The sequence below is a fragment of the Astyanax mexicanus genome, chromosome 15, assembly GCF_023375975.1.
Source record: "Astyanax mexicanus isolate ESR-SI-001 chromosome 15, AstMex3_surface, whole genome shotgun sequence".
Lineage (NCBI taxonomy): Eukaryota > Metazoa > Chordata > Actinopteri > Characiformes > Acestrorhamphidae > Astyanax > Astyanax mexicanus.
In genome coordinates this window covers 46,621,924-46,645,000 of record NC_064422.1, presented here as the reverse complement: position 1 = coordinate 46,645,000, position 23,077 = coordinate 46,621,924, and the positions used below count along the sequence as shown (strand labels likewise).

The 23,077-nt window shown below is 39.9% G+C and overlaps 1 protein-coding gene across 1 annotated transcript in view; it reads right to left on the bottom strand.

Moving 5' to 3' along the window:
- The window catches only part of rnf213b (ring finger protein 213b), an 88,298-nt gene that overhangs the window by 42,317 nt on the left and 22,904 nt on the right, over positions 1 to 23,077 (bottom strand). The window contains exons 19-33 of the mRNA XM_049464306.1: positions 21,146 to 21,305; positions 19,696 to 19,901; positions 18,756 to 18,899; positions 17,069 to 17,221; positions 14,777 to 15,532; positions 12,624 to 13,341; positions 11,366 to 11,550; positions 10,540 to 10,701; positions 5,269 to 9,186; positions 3,779 to 3,915; positions 3,158 to 3,256; positions 2,258 to 2,376; positions 825 to 941; positions 254 to 306; positions 1 to 21 (exon numbers count right to left, since the gene is read on the bottom strand). The exon at positions 1 to 21 is cut by the window's left edge and continues 142 nt beyond it. Of these exons, the coding sequence (XP_049320263.1) occupies positions 1 to 21; positions 254 to 306; positions 825 to 941; positions 2,258 to 2,376; positions 3,158 to 3,256; positions 3,779 to 3,915; positions 5,269 to 9,186; positions 10,540 to 10,701; positions 11,366 to 11,550; positions 12,624 to 13,341; positions 14,777 to 15,532; positions 17,069 to 17,221; positions 18,756 to 18,899; positions 19,696 to 19,901; positions 21,146 to 21,305 (6,948 nt within the window). The remainder of the gene's footprint in view (positions 22 to 253; positions 307 to 824; positions 942 to 2,257; positions 2,377 to 3,157; positions 3,257 to 3,778; positions 3,916 to 5,268; positions 9,187 to 10,539; positions 10,702 to 11,365; positions 11,551 to 12,623; positions 13,342 to 14,776; positions 15,533 to 17,068; positions 17,222 to 18,755; positions 18,900 to 19,695; positions 19,902 to 21,145; positions 21,306 to 23,077) is intronic.

Genomic DNA, 23,077 nt, shown 5'->3' with positions numbered 1-23,077 from the left:
CAGGTACGCAGACTCCGCCCCCTAAAACAACAACAACACAAACACAGTCAAACAATAAAACAAACAAACAGTCAGACGAGAAAACAATCAAACAGTCAATGAAACAAACAAACAATAAAACAAACAATAAAACAATCAAACCCTAAAAGTCCAACAATGAAACAAATAAACAATAAAACATTCAAATAAATGAAAACACTTATTAAAACAATTAAAAATAATACTATTTTATAGTATTTGTTCAGGACTTTACCTTGTGGCTTTCAGGTCTTTCAAGGTCTTGATGTTCTGAAGCATCTTCTACATCTACAAACACAATAAATATCAAATTATAAAAAACTAAAATATAAATAAAATAAATCAGTAATGTTTTTCAGTCCAGGATCCGACTGGATCACATAAAGCTGTTTAAAAACCGCATGAAAACATTCATTTAAAACATGTGGATCATGCTCTTCATTTGGAGAATTGTATATGCTTAGATTCACATTGTTTTGACATAAAACAGAGCTTATGTTTTTAGGAGAAGATTTTTTTTTTAAACGTGTAGAACATAAAAAAACGTTGAATAAAATGTTTTACATCCAAACATTTTGACAAATTGAACATTCCAAAAACGTTAATCAGAAAAAAAAACGTTCTACTAACCACAAACTGTTAAGTTCCCAGTATTTAAATTAATTATACAATTTATATAAATAATATATATATATTATAAATACAGCTCTGCACAATTTCATTTTACAGCACAGTGCAATTACTACAATATTCTCCACATATTGATAATATGTGTAATAAATAAGTAGGAGCAGGTAGAATCTCACCTGTTAGTGTGGGCTGGGAGAGGAGGCGGCTGATTGGTGTTCCACACAAAACTGACAGATCCAAACTCATTTCGTCAGAGTCTCTGAGGTCATCAATATGCACGGAAAGCCACGCCCCTTCAGACAGAAAACAACATGAAGCAGAATCTCTAACACTGGTGCTACGTTAGGAGACTGCGGAGTCTCGGGGCGAGGACCAGCAGACTGCGAGACAGCCTCATCCATCAGGCTGTGAGGATGCTGAACTCTCTTCCTGCTCTACCCCCCATCCCAATCCTGCCCCCAGCACACACTCACTCAGCATCGTGACCCCCCCCCCCCACTAATAAAGTACTTAAACTCTGCACTACAATGCACAAAGTACTGGTACCTTCCAAACGGACTTGCACTACACAACACCTGCACTACTGATATACTTGCACTGTCAATACGCACTTTAATTCCCCAAAAAATGTGAACTTTAAGAACTTTACGCACTCATTCACTTTACCAGCCTTAAGCTATATACCATATACCGTATTTGCACTACTGTTATTTACTATTTATACTGTCATTCCATCTCAATCACCATCAATATTGCACTATTGTCTTCAGTCTTACGTATGTTTATTGTGTCTTGTTGTATTGTACATATAGTGTCTCCCACTCTTTTATATTATATATCTATATATATTTTTTTTACTTATATTTATATATCTATTTCTCCCCCACACTACTGCACCTTGTTTCTGTCTCATGTATGTCTATTGTGTCCCTGCTGTATTGTACACATAGTGTCTCCCATTCTCCTTTATTATATCTATTATCTGTACTTGCTGTAAAATTGGGAAGGAGAGTAACGTAATTTCAATTCTCTGTATGTCCTGTACATATGCAGTACTGACAATAAAACTACTTGACTTGACTTGACTACGTTAGAGTTTAGATCACACCCAAAATATCCAGCCCGACCCGGCCCATACACTGTGATTATGAGCCCGAGCCCGATTTAAACTCAACATTATTTTAGTAAGTAGACAACATTTTGGGGCTGTTAGAATGAGTGAAATCTGTTCAGAATGATGTTAATAATTAACATTACAACACTGAAGAAGCATAGACCTGTTATTTAATAAAAATGTTTATTAAGAACAGATCTCTGAAAGATTAAAACACCAACAATGCGAACAACGATCCACAGCCTAAACATCTGTAAATTAGGCTACAAGAATAAAATCTGAATGATTTACTTCTAATATAATCTATTATAATTTAACATGGTTTAAGAATAGGAAATAATTTCTAAACAAAGAAATTCTGCTAAAGTGTGCAAAAAACACACAAAACAGTAATAAAGCTACGCTGAACTGCACAGTGCTACAATCACACATTGGGTTGATTTTGGTTAGAGAATCTGAGCTCTATTAAACGTTTATTTATTAAACTGAACTCACCTCCCTGAAATCCAGTGTACTTATTTCCACTTGAGATCCTGGAGAGCTTAGTGATGAAAACCACGTAACAACTGCAGCTTCTAGAACCCACAGATACAACCTCATTCATAGTGCGGTACCTGCACACACACACACACACACACACACACACACACATTTAGATACACACAAAAAAAAACACAAAACTTAACACAAGTTAACAGAAGTCCTATCTTAAATCGCTATCTTACACCCCACCAACAGTCTATTTTCACTATAGACTTTAAACAGCAGCAGAGCTTCTGAATATATCTACACTGATGGGCGTGGTGTTCTGGAAATGAGGTGTGTTCAGGTACATTTCTGGAGTTTTGCTTGTTTATCTTGGTAACAGAAAACACAGGAGCTCCACTGACTGAATACAACCTAGACAGACGCCAACAGTCAGACGTTCATCGCTATCTCGGTAACACAGGCGCCGTGCCGAGCCGAGCGTACACCCCCACTTATTACACACACATGAACACACAGCAGCACAAACCCAACTTTTACATCAACAATAAACAGAATAGTAAATAAAATAACATTGCTGTTCCCGTAAATGAGCTGCTGGAGCTCCTTCACAGCGTCAACCAGCAGCTCAGTTTCCTCTGCTGAGAAGAGTTTGTTGGACACATCCAGGTAGCTGCACCGTTACAATAGCAATCCACCAAAGACAGAGCTCACCTGATCTACTCTTAAAGAGAATGATGAGCAAGATTAACCACACCCATTATTAATTAAGAGAATTAGTACATGCCTTTTGCTTTGCGTTTCGAGCCGCTAAAGGTGTACTTTTCCCGTCGTTATGAAAGCAAAGACACGACATGCCTCATTCAGAGTAACAGATAAATTATAACAGAGATCCAGAAATAAACTCACTTTGCTGAAGCGATGAGTTCGTTCTTACAGAGAGATTCCTCCATGTCCGTCTCTATTAGCAAAATCCGCTGCATCAGACCCACATTCTGCACAAAACTCCTGAAAACAACAAGAAAACAGTAAAACATCTTCAGTTCAGACAGGAAACAGCAGTAAACTGATCAAGTTTTACGTCACTGTGCAGCTTGGGAATACCCAACCTGTATAAGCTGTGAGGTGTTATCTTGTGAGTAGGGTTGATTAAAAAACTAGGCAGTGTGCTGTGAATTATGTCAGTAAAAAATGTTGAAAGTCATGGGACATCTATGATCGGGAGATCCCATTTATGCAGCTTGCCATCAGCTGCCGGAGCCCTGAGAGAGCACAGTTGGGGAGAGAGCTTTGCTCTCTCTGGGTGGGTACAGTACAGTACATGGTGCTCTCTCTTTCCCCTCATCACTCCTAGGGTGATGTGGATCAGCACAAGGCTGCATCTGTGAGCTGATGTATCAGAACCGCATGAAGAAAATAAAAGGAAATCTGTAGTGTTGAATCATTAATATAATGAGATATAATAATTAAAGAAATAAAGAAACACTCTGCAGTTTTTTTTTAAGTTTAAAATGAAATGAAGTTCTGTACCGAATCCTCCTGCAGAACGAAGCCTCGGTGTCAAACTGGTGTAGAGAGAGCAGCAGGATCTTCTCCATAGATAAACCCAACGCCCGGCTCAGAGTTCTCACATCAGCTTTAGTCAGCAAACTGGAGAACGTTGTTACCTGCAAAAATGTTCAAATGTGTGCAAACGACATGTAAATTTCCATTATTAATCTTCATAATTGATCAGAAATCAGTCCTCAGTCCTAAATTGAAACATCTCACATAGCTCTTTACTTCAATATTACTTAAAATATCTCATATAGAATGAAAAACTGGCTTGAGTTTGGCTGATGTGTGGCAGCACTGGCATTGCAGATTTGGGCAGAATGTGGTTTATACTTGGCAACCGGGTATCACTGAGTCACTTTAAGAGCATACAATTTATATAAGCATTTATAATATTTTCTCACATCATATTAATATTATACACAATTAAACCATTTCACTTTAAGAGTACTCGATAATTAAAACTTGTACTATCCTGCAAATAATGCAGCTACATATTCAGTATTTGCGTATTTTATATTGTTCTGTCTAATATATTTGTATATAATATATAGTTCTCATTAATGTAATATCATGATCCTGTATACTGTTACACCTTAGCCCATGTCTGTGTTATGTTTCTCCCTCATTTGTTCCCTAGTGCTCCTGCCCCTCTGTTTTCCTGTCATGTGTTCACAGCCACGTGTTTCTGTTGTGTATCTGTCACGTCTTAGCCCTGCCCTAACCATCAGTGTTCTCACCTGTGTCTTATCTGTAGCCCTGCCCCCTCATCAGCCCTGCCCAGGTGTTCCTCCTGTATTTAAGCCCCTCTGTTTGTACATGCTGTGTCGAGTCTTTTGTGTTTTCTAGTCTGTAAATCTAACCGTGTTTCCTGTTTATAGTGTTTAGCCTCAGTATCCCAGCCTTGTATCTTAGTGTTTGTATCCCTGTCTTTACCTTAGTCTTAGCCTTAGTTTATATATTCCGTTTTCGTTTCTGTGTTTGTTTTGTTTATTTAATAAATAATTATCTTTGCACTTACGTCCTCCTCCTCCTTCACACCCCTCCGTCTCCCGTAACATATACTATGTATATTTACTATAGTTTCTTTAGTTTTATTTAATATATTTAAATTTAATATATTTATATAATATATTTAAATTCAGGTAAATTCTCACCTATGCCTCATTACATGCATTTCGATACATGTACAGCACAGTACCAGTAGTACCTGCTGGATTTTCTCAGTCAGTTTTATGAGGTAGAGTCTCCTGGAATTCAGGCTTTCAGTTAACAGCTGTGCTGAACTCATCAAGAGTTAATTACTTAAATGTATTGTCTCTTAATGTGTTTGAGAGCATCAGTTGTAAAGTAGTGAATAAGTACATGACTTTTAAGTAATGTTTGTACTGCATGTCCTGACATGTTGCTCAACTGACAAATAAACACTGAAACTTGAAACTTTAAAAATTAGAGATATATCTCACCTCTATGAATCTGCTCTTGTCTTTGTCGTTGTTCTTCAAATGGCTGCTCAGGAAGTCTTTAAAGGAGTGATGGTCTTGCTGATGGAAATATAACTTCTGAAGTCGATCTATTTCCTGTTTTCCCAACCCGGAGTACTTTAGCCTCAGTACAGAATCGGGGGTGGCACATTTCAACAGGAAGTGCTTTGCAGATTCGTAGACTTCTTCTTCTTCATCCTTGGTTTCAGAGGATTCGTAGTTTGTGGGTTTGAGGGTCTCGACAGGGTCTGTGTCCATTTCTTCTTGGGATGACTTGAGAATTTCCTCAGTTTCCTCTGCATTCTTTTTGATCTCAACTGGAACTTCGTCACTGTCGTCTACATCCATTACGATTTGGTCTTCGTCGTCCTCTTTGGGGAGCATTGGGCAGTCAACATCAGACCCAACAACATCGGCACTAGGAGATGCTTTTCCTTCCATTCGTTCTTGATTTCCATTGACGTCTTTCTCATTCTCGATGGTCACAGTCGTACTACCCTCCTCCATTGGCGCTAAGATATCAGAGTCGACCTCAACTGTAGGAACATCGGTGGCGACAGCAAGACCATCTCCCACTTTCTGCTGGTCTTGGTTTTGTCTTCTTTCCAAGGCTTGCAACAGTGCACTGGCACAAGCATCCCCATGAAACCCAACAAAGGCATCCGTCGAACTAAAATCTGACGAACTACAGCGTGAAAATTCCTTCACCCAGTTTTCGAGTTTCGCCAGAACTCTTAGCTGCCATGCTGTCAAGTCCGTACTCCGGTCTACTCTGTGCTTCTCCAGTCGGTTTTTAAGAGGAACAGGAAACTTGTTGTAGACTTTCTCCTGGTCTTCAATCACCACCAGTCTGAAGTCCTTGTGCACTCGACACTTCACTCTGTGGGATCCTAGTCCCAGGTCAACGTACTGTTGTCCACAAAAGGAAACATAGTACTGGTTCAGCGCATCATACAGACTTTCGTACAGATTGAGAAGGTTCAAGAGGATGACAGTCCGTCCGGTCTCCATGCAAGTCTTGACCCGACTCACATTGCGGCAGATTTGAGAGTACTCTTGATCTTTGGGAAAGCCAGAACCGAACACGATTTCAGGGCTGGCGTATTTACCGTTTCCTGAAAAAATGTACTGCTGAACGATGTACAGAGCTGCGTTGTTTGTAGTGAGCAGTAGAAGGTAGCGGCTCTCGTTGGTCTCATCAAGGTTTTGTTCTATCATTTTCAAGGTGGTTGTCCTGGGGACGTCCTGCTGATTAATAATGTAGAAGAGATCTTGGAAGTGACTGAGAGGATCAAAGTTGTTTTTCTGGCCACTGAAGTTCCGCAGTACAGCTTCCGCCAAGACACCAACGCTAGGCTCCTGGTCTGTATTTTTCACTGTGGCAAAAATCATTTTCACCAAACTGTAATAGTCCCGGAGTCCAAAGAACAGGTCGCTGTCATTTTTACAGATGCTCAAAAAGCCCTTTGCCAGCTTGGGCAGAAGGTGCTTTATTTTAAGGAACACTGACTTGGACGACGCACAGATGCCATTGGCCGTCTCCACCAATTCATGTTCACTTGGATCCCAACGAGACACAAAAATCCCTCGGTTCATCTTTGCCGGATCAAGAGCCCAGTTCGAGATTCCAATGAAGCCCACCTTCATGTGAGGATCTGGCCTTTCGTTGTCAATGCACCCATCCTCCAAAAGCGGGTGCAAAGTTTTCAGCGGCATCTGTGGAGAATCTTCAGCCAGTCCGATCTCATCCAGCACCACCACTGACACATACTCATCCAAGTTTTTGTCCTTCTGAAATCGAGCACAGTTCCTGAAGGTTGCAATGATCCCTTCTGGGCTCGAGTGAGGACTACACTGGAAGGACACCATGTGTGTCTCCTTTAGCTTCTTAAACAGATCAGACTTGGATGTCTGTCTCTGCATGGCATCTGCTACCACCGTCTTGGCGAGAGATTTAGAGCTCCCAGGCTTGCCAACCAGGAACAAAGGGATTCTCAATTCAATACAGACTACCATGAGAAAAAGGTTCTCTTTCAAGGCAGAATTCTTGGCGATTGGCTGTTTGATTTCGATTTGGTCGATAAAGAAGTCTTGGCAAGAGATGATCTCCCGCTCTAGGGCTTCTTTGTTGTTCAGCGGTTTAGGAAAATGCCTGGAAACAGTGGACAAGTAGGCGTCTCGCAACTCAAGCGAAGGGTAATAGCAAACACCCAAAGCAAGAGCCAAGCATTTCAGAGTCATGTGCACTGCGTCAGTGCGCTGGTAATTTGGGAAAAGGTAGTCTCTGTGTTGGTAAAACCACACCAGTACCATCATTGACCTCTCGACATCCCGAAGACTTACGAAACTGCACTCGTCCGCTGTACCTCGCATGTAACTCTGAGAAGAGGCCAGAACATTCGTGATCACATTCTTGCACTCGAGAGGCAAGCGATGCTCTTTCATTTGTTTCAGGACTATCTGGCGAATGTACGAGGACTCGGTTGAATCGCTCAACTGTCCGAAGTCCCAAACAAGAGGAATCATGCTAGGAGGTAACGGGTGAACTCGGTATACGAGCTGTCGCATGGGAACCTTCCCAAGTCTGTCCTCTGTTTCGTCAGCCTTCACCCTGTAGCCCAGTCCAGCTCGCTCCAAGCGTTTAATCATCTGAGGAGTGTGTCTCCTGTAGGGATTGCAGGCAGCGATTATTTTTAGGCCGGAGTTTTTCCTCAAAGGACGTCCTTCAACCGTCAAGTCACACAGCACTTCCTTGATGGCAAAAATGGCTTCTGTGGTGTTCGCCTCATCGAAAAACAAAATCGTGTCCAAACTGTGCCTTTTCCTGTTCTCCACCGCAAGACCTTCTGCCTCCCTGACCTTTTTGTATATGATATCAGCAGTAGTTCCTCCGTGAACCTTGACCAGCTTCATGTTTTCCACATTTCTCCCTTCTCTCTGCAGGTCGCAGAGGAACTTCACCAGCCTGGTCTTTCCGCAACCGGTCTCGCCCATTATGATGACTGGGATCTCACAGCGGAATCTCATGTGGATGGCCAGCATCTTCATGACGTTGTCTGCAGTGAGTTCGTACGTGGGATCAGGGTCAAACCTTTCCTTCGCGCCAACCACTAAGGAGATCTTTCTGATCTTGTTTTCTCTTGGCAGCAGATCAAAGTCTTCGGAAAAGGAAATTCTTTGTTGTCGAAGCCCATCAAACAGGTCAGGAGACATCACATTCCCCATCAAAACCTGGCCACTGTGCGGATCAACGGCATTGAGGTTAGCTCCCATTTGCTTCACATGAAAACCAAGGAAGGTCATGGTGAGGTGGTCGGCATTGAAGAAGATGTATGGGTGAGACTGGTTCTCCCATTTCTTCCGAATGGTCAACCTGGACAGCAGATCATCCTCAGAATCACGCACTACAAGAAGAGAAGGACTCTGGTCAGAGATGTCCAGAGAAGGTGACGCAAAGTCCCGCGCCATGTGGATCATGAATTTGACGATGAAACTCTTAAAGCCACGCAAACTTTGAGCGAAAAAGTTCGGGTCGCAGAAGCCGGAAATCTCACAGTCTTTAAGCTGCAGGTTGAGAAACCAGGTAAAGTGCTTCAGTTCAGCCCATGAAGGGTCCTTAAGACCACAGTTCGACAGAAGATGATGAAGACAATCGACTGGATCTCCTTCCACAGATTTATCCCGGTACCTGAAATGGTCCAGGTCTTCGTTTCTGTTGAATCTCCTTAAATATTGGTAAGGTCTCTGAATTCCTTCACTGCGGAATTCCTGAATATCCATCAGTGGATCTAAAGACGTACTCCTTTGTATATCATTTCTGTTTTTGAGCTCCAACACTTTGACCTCTTTTGGTGGTCTACAGTGAATGGTGGGCAGTAGGTGCAGGAGTCCTTGATGTGGCTTTTAAAGAAAAAGAAAAATGTTTACGGGTCAACGACATACAAGAATTTTCAAGATGTTAACCATTCAAACATTAACAAGATTGTGTACTTATACTGTACATACATTCACATTTAACGTTTTTTAAACCATACCAATTGGTTGTGCCATTAAATATATTTTTCCCAAAAGTGATTACTTAATTAAAGTTAATTAATTAATTAAATAACGGTTGGACCTATCTATTAACCTTTAACATCACAGGAAACACTGCCACCTTAACCCTCTTGTTATGTTCCGAGTCAAATTGACCCGTTTTAAAGTTTGTTAAAGAGTTAAAAGTATTTTTTCAGTATAAAGCTTATTCTGCTTTCCTTAATTAGTGTAATCAACATATACTATGAAAATGGTTCATCTCACATATTTGCAACAACCACCCCCTGCAAAAACTAAAACTAAAACTTGTCACGTCTCTAGGCTCTCCTTTCACACTTCCGAACTCCATTTCCCATAAACCCACTTGCTATGACGTCACCGTCAGCCGCTCACCTTCACCCAATCGCGTTACGCTCCCCCGTTCAGAGTCACCTGTGTTCTAGGAAGTTCCGGTTCGAAGTATTTCTCCGTTTTGTATATAAGCTTTCAGTTGGCGTCTGTACTTTGCGAGGTATTGTCGACTCATGTAGCGTACTGAGCGTTTTTCCAAACCCTTTCCTGCCTGCCCTTTTGCTATGACCCTTTTTCCTGTATTACGGATTTTGCCTTTTGTCTTTGCCCTTATCGGATTTGTCGTATTATTGGACTGTCTCTCTGGCTTCAGATCTTGGACTGTTTTCACTACTACGTCTCCTGTTTACACTGTGAGTTGTGTTAAATCTGTTATCTGGCTGTGTTATTCTGTTTTCGGCTCTGTAAATAAACCAGTCTTTACCTTTTATTCGGCGAGCGTCACTCCTATCTGTCTGGCGTTACAAAACTAAATTGCAATGTTATGTTTTAATGTTATGTAAAATATTGTTTTATATATTGGTCTTTCAAAAGTAATAAAGTAGCTTAACATGTTTTTTTTTTTTTTTTTTTAAATGAGTGAAATATCCTAATTGAAGCATGACTTTTTAGAGGTAGGAAACACTATTACACTAAATATTGATAGAATAATTAGTAATCAAGTTAGTAATGAAATATTTACACTGTTTTTTAAGATTTTTGGGGTTTCAGACATATTTTGGATAGTTAAATATGCACCGGCTCAAAATGACCCTGGAACACCATTACTGTTTCAGATAAATGAACATAACAGGAGGGTTACATAAAGAGTAATTGTACAGTGGTAAAACTGCAGATAAAATCAGTAATTACATTATTAAGACGTACCTCTTTCTGAGATGATTGGAGTCGGGGATGAGTGGAATCTGGCAGGAGCGTTTCGATGGTGATCAGGTGAGCTGAGTTTCTCCTCCAGAGTCTTCCTTTACCATTACTCAAACACCCCAGAACCAGTAACCTGAAGAGGAACTCCTCCAAACCAGATCGAACCTGTAAAACCAGCAATAATTAGATATATCGCTTAATATTAACATTATAAGATCTCATCATATTGTGACGTTTCAGAAGTTGTTGTTTGAGTTGGTAAAGATTAATTTCCTGCTGGTCCTTTAACTTAAAACGTTTAGCTTTGGGGGGCTCTGAGTCGTCCAGTGGACTACAGTGCTGCCACTATGATTGGGAGATCACTGGCTTGAATCCCAGTCATGCAGCTTGCCATCAGCTGCCAGAGCCCTGAGAGAGCACAATGCTGCATCAGCAGCAGATTGAAAATTTTAGCTTTAGCTCACGACATAATTATCTTATACAGACAAACGATTTGGAACACTGTGTCATTTAGTGTGTCTCCTGATATCAAGGGTATTTATCAGTATTATTCATTTTAACATCATAAAGCCTCATCATATTTTGGAGTTTTAGAAGTTGTTTTTCGAGTTGGTGGAGACTCATTTACTGCTGGTCATTTAGCTTAAAATGTTGAGCTTCAGCTTTAACATTAAATTAAAGTAAGAGTTAATAGGTTTGTGTAATTTGGTGACTTCTCTGATATCATTAATTACAATATTTTTCCCCTTTTTACTTCAGGGATACTACTGCTGTCAATTAAGACTAAAAAGTAAAAAGTAAAATAAGTAAAGATGATGGTAACTCGTACAGCTGCAGCGTCGATGTGCAGCAGGACAGGATCCTGCTCCCTCAGCTCTTCTAACTTCTCAGTAAGATTGTGTACGAAGTCGTCTACATCGACGCAGGACTCGATCAGTCTGAGAGGAAGATAACTGGCTGCTGGAAGCATCTCCTTAAAACCCTGAAACATCCGGGAAACGTACAGCGACTTCCCTAAAAGAGACGTGAAGAATGAGTGAGAATATTAATAGATAGATAGATAGATAGATACTTTATTGATCCCGAAGGAAATTTTGCGAATATAATCTAATTTATTTTAATCTAATTTATTTATTTAGTTCATCCTGTGGACACTGCTGTTTTAGTTTTAGCACTCCAGGTTTAGCTTTAGCAGTTGTAGCTTTAGCAGTTGTAGCTTTAGCAGTTGTAGCTTTAGAAGTTGTAGCTTTAGCATGCCACATTTAGTTTTAGCTTCAGTGCTCTAGGTTTATCTTTTGGACTTCAGCTTTAGCTCTTCAGGTGTAGATTTTTCTTTAGGTGTTACTTTTTCAGGTTTAGGTTTAATTTCAGCTCTCTAGATTTAGATTAAATTAAAGTTTAGCACATCCGTTTTTTTCTTTAGTGCTTTAGCTCTTCAGGTATAACTTTAGGTGTTACTTTTTTTTAGATTTAAGTTCATCTTTATCTCTCCAGGTTTAACCTTGCCTGGGTTATCTGGGTGTAACTTTAGCTCTGGAGGCTTTAGCTTTAGAATGCCAGGATTAGCTTTAACTTTAGGTTTTTCTTTAATGCTTTAGCTCTTCAGGATTTTCTTAAGTTTTAGCACTTCGGGTTTATCTTTATCTTCAGCGTTTGGCTTTAGCTCTTCAGGTGTAGCTTTAGGTGTTAATTTTTTAGGCTTTAGTTGAACTTTAGCTCTCCGTGTTTAACTTTAGCATTCCAAGATTAGCTTCAACTTCAGGGCTCAAGTTTGGTGCTTTAGCTCTTCAGGATTAGCTTACCATGTTTAATGTTAGCATTAGTGCTCTAGGTTTAGCACATCCAGTTAGCTACAGCCTAACAACACTAGATTTAGATTTAGTGATTCGAGTTTAGTTTAGCAAGCCTGGTTAATCTTTAAATTCAACTTTAGCTCTGCAAGTTTAGCTTGAGTTTAGTCTTTAGCTTACGAAGTCTTAAATCTCAAACCTCAACCCCTTTTAGGACTGGATTCTGGAAAAATATTAATAAAATATTTAATTTAGGTGCATTTATAAATATAAATACATATAAAGTGAAATACACACCAACAGCTGCTCGTTTAGATATAATCATCCAGGCTGTGAGACCTTCAGGATAGACCTGCTGGTGGCTTCCATGATGGAACGGAGCAGTTAGGTGGTATCTGAGGTATTCTTTAGCTGTTTCCACAGAAACGCCCAGAGCTCCCTGTACTTTGTAGCTGCTGAAGAAGGACGGGACATATCTGTCCTGATTGACGGGGCTGATGATCACTAAGCGATACCGAGCCCGAGCGCTTTTCTCCAGCGCCTCGAAACGTTCCGCCAGAGCCACGCCCACATCGTAACTCAACAAACCCGGGTTCACCACTGTGTAGATCTTCTTGTGGGCACTAGAAGAACCTCGTCCCAGACATCTCCTCAGGAAGATCTCCACCTCCTCCTCAGACGTGTCCTCCTCACACATCAGAACCTCATCATCAGAGGGACAGGTCTGCTCTGGACTCTCCGTGTAGAAGGACAGCGTGGTGCTGATCAGGTCTGCAGAGGGACACAGGACCAGGTTCGGTTTGTCCTCATGAAGAACCGCCGGCAGTTTTCGCTCCACCTGTTCCTGGTTCAGGTCTGAGAGACGGGAGAGGAACGTAGCGAGTGTCTCCACGTCCACGTACTGCGTGAGATATCTCACCATGTCCTTCCTGAAGAGACGCCACAAACCGTCCAAACTCTCCGTGGAAGTTCTGTCCACTGAGTCGTCTTCTTCAGACTGAGGACGAGGATGGAGCTGAAGATGAAGCAGAGGTTGAGGTTTAGATTAAGATCTCCACTTAAATTTAGTTCTCTCCCTGCTAATGTTAGCTAGCTTGCCGCTAATGTTATCTAGATCTCTACTTTACTTAGTTTTCTTCTTGGTGGGGAGAGAACTAAGGTAAGCGGAGAGCTAGCTAACATTAGCGGGGAGAGCTAGCTAACATTAGCAGGAAGAAGACTAAGTTAAGCAGAGAGCTAGCTAACATTAGCGGGAGAGCTAGGTAACATTAACAGAAGAAGACTAAGTTAAGCAGAGAGCTAGCTAACATTAGCGGGGAGAGCTAGGTAACATTAGCAGAAGAAAACTAAGTTAAGCAGAGAGCTAGCTAACATTAGCGGGGAGAGCAAGCTAACATTAGCGGGGAGAGCTAGCTAACATTAGCAGGAAGAAGACTAAGTTAAGCAGAGAGCTAGCTAACATTAGCGGGGAGAGCTAGGTAACATTAGCAGAAGAAAACTAAGTTAAGCAGAGAGCTAGCTAACATTAGCGGGGAGAGCAAGCTAACATTAGCAGGAAGAAGACTAAGTTAAGCAGAGAGCTAGCTAACATTAGCGGGGAGAGCAAGCTAACATTAGCAGGAAGAAGACTAAGTTAAGCAGAGAGCTAGCTAACATTAGCGGGGAGAGCTAGGTAACATTAGCAGAAGAAAACTAAGTTAAGCAGAGAGCTAGCTAACATAAGCGGGGAGAGCTAGCTAACATTAGCAGGAAGAAGACTAAGTTAAGCGGAGAGCTAGCTAACATAAGCGGGGAGAGCTAGCTAACATTAGCGGGGAGAGCTAGCTAACATTAGCAGGAAGAAGACTAAGTTAAGTGGAGAGCTAGCTAACATTAGCGAGGAGAGCTAGGTAACATTAGCAGGAAGAAGACTAAGTTAAGCAGAGAGCTAGCTAACATTAGCGGGGAGAGCTAGGTAACATTAGCGAGGAGAGCTAGGTAACATTAGCAGGAAGAAGACTAAGTTAAGCAGAGAGCTAGCTAACATTAGCGGGGAGAGCTAGGTAACATTAGCGAGGAGAGCTAGGTAACATTAGCAGGAAGAAGACTAAGTTAAGCAGAGAGCTAGCTAACATTAGCGGGGAGAGCTAGGTAACATTAGCGAGGAGAGCTAGGTAACATTAGCAGGAAGAAGACTAAGTTAAGCAGAGAGCTAGCTAACATTAGCGGGGAGAGCTAGGTAACATTAGCAGGAAGAAGACTAAGTTAAGCAGAGAGCTAGCTAACATTAGCGGGGAGCTAGCTAAAATTAGCAAGAAGCTCTCTGCTTGACTTAGTACTCTCAGCGCTAAAGTAGTTAGCTTGCCGCTAAAGTTAGTATGTTTTCCCGCTGGCATTAAACGCACCATTTGAAAATATAATACTTACAGCAAATTTACAGTAAATTTAAGACAATTTAAAACCTTAATTACCTGATTAGATTGAGGTTCAGACTGAGATTGAAGCTGAAGTTGAGTTTGAGGCTCAATCAATTCTTCTTCAGCTTCGTCTTCATCACTGGACGATTGCGACTCTTCCACGTCTTCTTCAATCTGATGCTCGGGTAAAGAAAGATCTTGCTCAAATCTACCAGGAAGTTCTTCCATCATTTCCTCAGTGTCAACCTTTACCCTCTCTACTTCCTTGTCCTCTTCCTCTTTTTCTTCCTCTTCCTCTTCTTCTTCTTCTTCCTCTTCTTCTTCTTCTGACTCCATATTGTCCTCCATGTCCGGCTCCTCTGAGGACGGTGCAGGACCCTGATGTCTCGCCTTGGCGAAGGCTTCTCTGATGTCGTTTAGGGAGCAGGAGGGTTTGAGGGGGTACAGCAGGTACCACAGTTGCCGTGGTACCGGCGTCCCTCTGACGCAGACGTTGTGGATCCAGTTACAGAGGTAGACGATCTGCTCGGAGGTAAAGTAGTTCAGGGCGTAGAATCTGGACCTCATGTCTGAGATGAAGTTTCGCCAGTTTTGGTGGCAGAACTCCATCGATCTGCACACGCTCTGAAGCTGCTCAGCGACGTCGCCGTGGTACACAATCCGTTTCCCGAGCAACGGGCAGCGAACAGCGATGCACGGATCTACATCAGGACTGCATTTAATCAGGACCTCCAAATCCCGGAAGAACACGTTGCCGGATGAACAGAGCTGTAAGAGAATACGACCCATTCTCTGCGCTCCCTCAAAAATCTGGAACAAAGGAGTCATAACACTGTTTACATTAGTTTCTTATATATGATGCACAGTTATATATATGTTTAAATCATATCAGCATCAGCAAATAACTACTTAACTTAAAATAACCCATCGTGACGTGTGTGTGTCTCAAAGACACTTTAAAAGCTGTGTAAAGTTTCTTACAGAACTCTGTTCTTAACTTCACTCTTTAAAGCTTTAGGTTAGTGCTGGAGATAAAACACGGTTAAACTAGCTCCTTCTAAAAGTGTATTTTAGCTTTTACAAAGCTCTGCTCTGATCATTTTAACCATTCAAACGCTTAACGGCGTTTTCACACCTGTAGTTGGTTTCTCTGGTCCGAATCAGTGGATGAGTTTGTTTACTTGGAGCGTTTTATCTCGCTGTTTAGTCTGGTTTTATACAGGCATAAACGTAAACGCACCAAAATGCGCACCAATAAACACGCGAGCAGGCTGTATCCTGTGATTGGTCAGAGCGTGGTCTGGCGTGGAAGTAAATATACATATACAAAAAAAGTAAATATAGCGAAAAGATTTTGTGTTCCAGCGCATATATGTGTTTTTACACTGAACGCTGTAACGTTGAGCTTTTAAACACAGTGTTTCTACGTGCAGCACAGATTTATACATAATAAACAGAGTCACGCGGCTGTGAGCAGTGAACGCAGCACAGACGGAGCGTGCATGGACACAGTGTTTGTTCTTAGCTGTGGTAATTAGCGTTATCTGGCTAATATATCAGTTTAAACTGCGTCTTATCAGCCGTTTAGCTCAAATAAATGGACTATATTTAATAGCTGGGTCGGATCGAGACCGGATCACGTTCTCACCAAAGCGAACAGCTCCAGAGTTCGTTTGGTACCGGACTGAGATCACCTCCTCTAGCTGGTCTCGGTCCGGTTCTTTTGATCCGCACCCGAGCGTGATTACTGTTTTCACATCTGCTCAATCGAACCGCACTAAAGTTACAAACGGACCAGAGTTCATTTTAACCGGACCAAACAGTGCTGGTGTGAAAACGCCCTAAAATAAAAGTTGTACGTTCCATAAAAACCAGTTCTGATCTAAAACAAAATGTTAATAATAGTTGTTGTGGTATTTATGTTACATACGTTTGGCAGTGTGGGCAGTGTGCCAAGTCCTGCTGGAAAATGAAACTATGGCTCTTCAAAATGATGGTGTTGATCCACTGTGTTTTATTATCAAGTGTAAAGTCAGTGCAGTTTTGTTTTCCCACAAAATCTTACAGCACTTCATATCTTACAGCTTCCCTCTGCTGACTTTTTACTCAACTTTTATGGTGCAGATTTCATTTTACAGCAGGACCTGGCACACTGCCCACACTGCTTACCAAAAGTACCAATTGGTCTTATTATATAATATCCTGTATACCATAACCCAGTCTGAGACCAAACATTTACAATAAATCATCATGGAAATCTCAGAAATAAGAACTATAGATGATGCTACAGTAAGTTATTATATTACAGTATATTAATCAGACAGATGTGTTTTATAATAAACTGACCTCAGTAAATTTGTTGACCTGGTCTTTACCGCACTCTCCTTTAGACGACATCAGCATCAGTTTATTCTGTAACTCCAGTAAATCCTCCACAGAATATATTTTATCCATTTCATCACTCTGCACTTTCACATATAAAACACCACCCAGCTGTTTCTGAACATCCGGAGCAAACAACAAGAAAAACAGCAAACAAATCAAAATCAATCAGAATACATTATATTAGAATATATTTCATTTATCCGAAAGCAAATTCTGTATTCTGTAGTTTACCTCAGGGTTCTTGCACCATTTTAAAAGTCAAATTTAATGCTTTTTAAGACCACAATAAATATAATTTAAGACCCAAAAATGTACCCATAATTTTTAATATTAGCTAAGTCACCGCTAATGTTAGCTAGCTCTCCACTTAACTTAGTTCTCTCCCCGCTAATGTTAGCTAAGTCACCGCTAATGTTAGCTAACTCACCGCTAATGTTAGCTAGCTCTCCACTTAACTTAGTTCTCTCCCTACTAATGTTAGCTAAGTCACTGCTAATGTTAGCTAGCTCTCCACTTAACTTAGTTCTCTACCCGCTAATGTTAGCTAACTCACCGCTAATATTAGCTAACTCACCGCTAATGTTAGCTAGCTCTCCACTTAACTTAGTTCTCTACCCGCTAATGTTAGCTAAGTCACCGCTAATGTTAGCTAGCTCTCCACTTAACTTAGTTCTCTCCCCGCTAACTTTAGGTAGCTCACCGCTAATGTTAGCTAGCTCTCCGCTTAACTTAGTTCTCTCCCCGCTAACTTTAGGTAGCTCACCGCTAATGTTAGCTAGCTCTCCACTTAACTTAGTTCTCTACCCGCTAATGTTAGCTAACTCACCGCTAATATTAGCTAGCTCTCAGCTTCACTTAGTTTTCTTCCCGCTAATGTTAGCTAAGTCACCGCTAACGTTAGCTAAGTCACTGCTAATGTTAGCTAGCTCTCCACTTAACTTAGTTCTCTACCCGCTAATGTTAGCTAAGTCACCGCTAATGTTAGCTAGCTCTCCACTTAACTTAGTTCTCTCCCCGCTAACTTTAGGTAGCTCACCGCTAATGTTAGCTAGCTCTCCGCTTAACTTAGTTCTCTCCCCACTAAATTTAGCTAGCTCTCCACTAATGTTAGCTATCTCTATGCTTAACTTAGTTCTCTCCCCACTAGTTAGCTAACTCACCGCTAATGTTAGCTAGCTCTCCGCTTAACTTAGTTCTCTCCCCACTAAATTTAGCTAGCTCTCCACTAATGTTAGCTAGCACATCGCTAATGTTAGCTAGCTCTTTACTAACCATAGTTCTCTCTCTGCTAAAGTAGTTAGCTCGCAGCTAATGTTAGCTAACTCGCAGCTAATTTTCGCTTGCTCCCCGCTAATGTTAGCTAGCTCTCTGCTTAACTTAGTTCTCTCCCTGCTAAAGTAGTTAGCTCACTGCTAATATTAGCTAATTCGCCGCTAACGTTAGCTAGCTCTTTGTTTACCTTAGTTCTCTGCTGGCTAAAGTAGTTAGCTCGCCGCTAATGTTAGTATGTTTTCCCGCCGGTATTAAACACACCGTGTAAAGATGTAATATCTACAGCAAATTTACAGTAAATTTAAGACATTAAGATATTTTAATGTTTTTTAAGGACCCTTGGGAACCCTGTACTTGTGAAGCACCATCTACCCACCTTTCCTGAAGAGTCTGCAGGCCAGGTGAGGTGATAAACTCCGTGGGTGTTTATAGCTGAAGCCAGAGAGAGAGAGGACTGCTCCACAGAGCCGTACGTTTCCCTCACACTCTTCAACCAGTCCAGCCAGCGGCACGAGTCTCTCTACAGACCAGATACAAAACACTAAATCACAACGTTTCTCCCAAAAACATACCCTGATAATCAATAAATCATATACAGTACACTTAACCATTAGTGCTGTCGATATTCACACTTTTACTCTGTTTAACACTAATAATTTGGATGCTTTTAATTTTAAAAGCATATTAATCTCATAATTCACTCTTTTCAGACAGCCTGGAAATGATTATTTATATTAGTGATTTATGTAAGATTTTATGCGTTTAGTTTTATGTATTTATCTGTAGTTGAATAACAGATTAAAATGTATTAGATCTATTACCTCTGATTTATTTTTACTTATGATTTTATGATTCCTACACTTGAATTATTATTTTTACCTTATTTGTTTTATATCTTAAAAATATTTTTTTCCAATTATAATTTTTTTTAATAATTATCTTATATATCTTATTAAAATGCTGTTTTTTTATTGTTTTTTATTTAAACCTTGAATGTAGTCCGAGTTTAAATAAAGATTATTACATAACCTTAATACATAAAGGTATTACAATTCAGATTTGGGTCATTAATTTTTTATTATTGGTACGATATCAACAACCAACATTTTAAAATTACTTTTAAATCACTTTTAAAATTTAGTGTAGATATATCAGAAGCACTGTTTCTATTTAGACAATGCAGGAGGAAGTAGTGAATATAGACTGTTGGTGGGGTGTAAGATAGCAATAAGCATCACACCACGCCCTGCACAGGGTAACATAGTGTTTTCCTCCTCCTCTGAAGTTTTGAGATATTTTGATATAATTCTGCTTACCAGTTTTTCTGTGAGTTTCTTATCCTTTTCCAGATTCTTCCAGACCTGTTCAGCACAGGTGAGTAACTCCTGAAACCCCGCCTCCACAGGTAAAGAGTACAGCAGCGGGCTGTATCCCGTTACAGCGTCCCGAAAACTGGCCAGTCTGTCTATATCAGCATCACTCTCTCCCGCCAGATTCATGAAGAACTTCAGCTCACTGGGATCTGAACACAGATTTACAGTTACTGAAAAAATCTAAGAATTAAGCAGGTAAAAGAACCTAAAGCTGAATTATTTAGGATTTTATCTTAAATAACAGACTAATACATCACTGACCTGTAACAGAGTGACTCTACTGTTTACTAACACTCGGCTTCGCACACAGATAACTGCACTATGTGACTTTGCTGATATGCGCAAGAAATAAGTGAGTAACACTATGTAACATTCAACAATTTGTGTAACACTGCGTAACATTGCAAAACTTTGTGTAAAACTGCATAACTTTGTGTAACACTGCGTAACATTGCGTAACATTTTGTAAAACTGCATAACTTTGTGTAACATTGCGTAACATTGCGTAACTTTGTGTAAAACTGCATAACTTTGTGTAACACTGCGTAACATTGCGTAACTTTTTGTAAAACTGCATAACTTTGTGTAACATTGCGTAACATTGTGTAACATTGCGTAACATTGCGTAACTTTGTGTAAAACTGCATAACTTTGTGTAACACTGCGTAACATTGCGTAACTTTTTGTAAAACTGCATAACTTTGTGTAACATTGCGTAACATTACGTAACTTTGTGTAAAAACTGTAAAAACTTGTGTAACACTGTGTAATACTGTACAACTCTGAGTACCATTTAGTAACATTGCATAACATTTTGTAACACAATGCAACACTATGTACTATTGAGCAACACTGCGTAACATTGTTTAAAACTGAGTAACACAGTGTGACAATGTTTATCACTGTGTAACACTAAGTAACTTTGCATATCATTAAGTAAAGTAACACTGTGTAACGCTGTGCAACACTATGCACCACTAAGTGCAGAAGAAGCTTATTAAAAACCACTATTTGCATCCCATAATACTAGCTTCAGCTCCGAGCACCGACATCACTGTACTGATAATAACATATATATATATATATATATATATATATATATATATATATATATACATAGACTCTGCATAGCTTGCCTGCTTCCTGTATATATATATATATATGTCTATGTTATTATCAGTACAGTGATGGCGGTGCTCGGAGCTGAAGCTAGTATTATGGGATGCAAACAGAGGTTTTTAATAAGCTTCTTCTGCACTTTTTAGACCTCCAGGATGGGTGCAGGTTAAAGTGGCTGAATTATGCTTATGTTCTGTGTGTATATGGAGGTATATGTGTGTATATCTGGAGTGAAACGTGTGGTTGTGGATGCGGTGTGTGAGTAGAAGCTCACTCTCGATGCAGCTCTTCACCCACTGCAGCAGTTTATCACTCTGCAGGAACGCGTGCAGGCAGGCCGAGTCCTGCGCTTTAACATGCGACAGCCTGTCCTTAGCGCTGATCAGATCCTCACTCAGAGATCCCAGAGTCCTCTGTTTAAACCAGTCCTCTCTCTGCACAAAAACACACAACACAATACTCACTATTACTCATCCAAACACACAATACTCACTATTACTCATCTAAACACACACAATACTCACTATTAGTCATCTTAACTCACAATACTCACTTTCTCATCTAAACACACAACACTCACTATTACTCATCTAAACACACAATACTCACTATTACTCATCTAAACACACAATACTCACTATTACTCATCTACACACAATACTCACTATTACTCATCTAAACACACAATACTCACTGTTACTCATCTAAACACACAACACTCACTATTACTCATCTAAACACACAATACTCACTATTACTCATCCAAACACACAACACTCACTATTACTCATCTAAACACACAATACTCACTATTACTCATCTAAACACAATACTCACTATTACTCATCTAAACACACAATACTCACTATTACTCATCTAAACACACAATACTCACTATTACTCATCTAAACACACAATACTCACTATTACTCATCTACACACACACAATACTCACTATTGCTCATCTAAACACACAATACTCACTATTACTCATCTAAACACACAATACTCACTATTACTCATCCAAACACACAACACTCACTATTACTCATCTAAACACACAACACTCACTATTACTCATCTAAACACACAATACTCACTATTACTCATCTAAACACACAACACTCACTGTTACTCATCTAAACACACAACACTCACTATTACTCATCTAAACACACAATACTCACTATTACTCATCTAAACACACAATACTCACTATTGCTCATCTAAACACACAATACTCACTATTACTCATCTAAACACACAATACTCACTATTACTCATCTAAACACACAATACTCACTATTACTCATCTAAACACACAATACTCACTATTACTCATCTAAACACACAACACTCACTATTACTCATCTAAACACACAATACTCACTATTACTCATCTAAACACACAACACTCACTATTACTCATCTAAACACACAATACTCACTATTACTCATCTAAACACACAATACTCACTATTACTCATCTAAACACACAATACTCACTATTACTCATCTAAACACACAACACTCACTATTACTCATCTAAACACACAATACTCACTATTACTCATCTAAACACACAATACTCACTATTACTCATCTAAACACACAATACTCACTATTACTCATCTAAACACACAATACTCACTATTACTCATCTACACACACACACACAATACTCACTATTACTCATCCAAACACACAATACTCACTATTACTCATCTAAACACACACAATACTCACTATTACTCATCTAAACACACACAATACTCACTATTACTCATCTAAACACACAATACTCACTATTACTCATCTAAACACACAATACTCACTATTACTCATCTAAACACACAATACTCACTATTACTCATCTAAACACACAATACTCACTATTACTCATCTAAACACACAATACTCACTATTACTCATCTAAACACACAACACTCACTATTACTCATCTAAACACACAACACTCACTATTACTCATCTAAACACACAATACTCACTATTACTCATCTAAACACACAATACTCACTATTACTCATCTAAACACACAATACTCACTATTACTCATCTAAACACACAATACTCACTATTACTCATCTAAACACACAATACTCACTATTACTCATCTAAACACACAATACTCACTATTACTCATCTACACACACAACACTCACTATTACTCATCTAAACACACAAT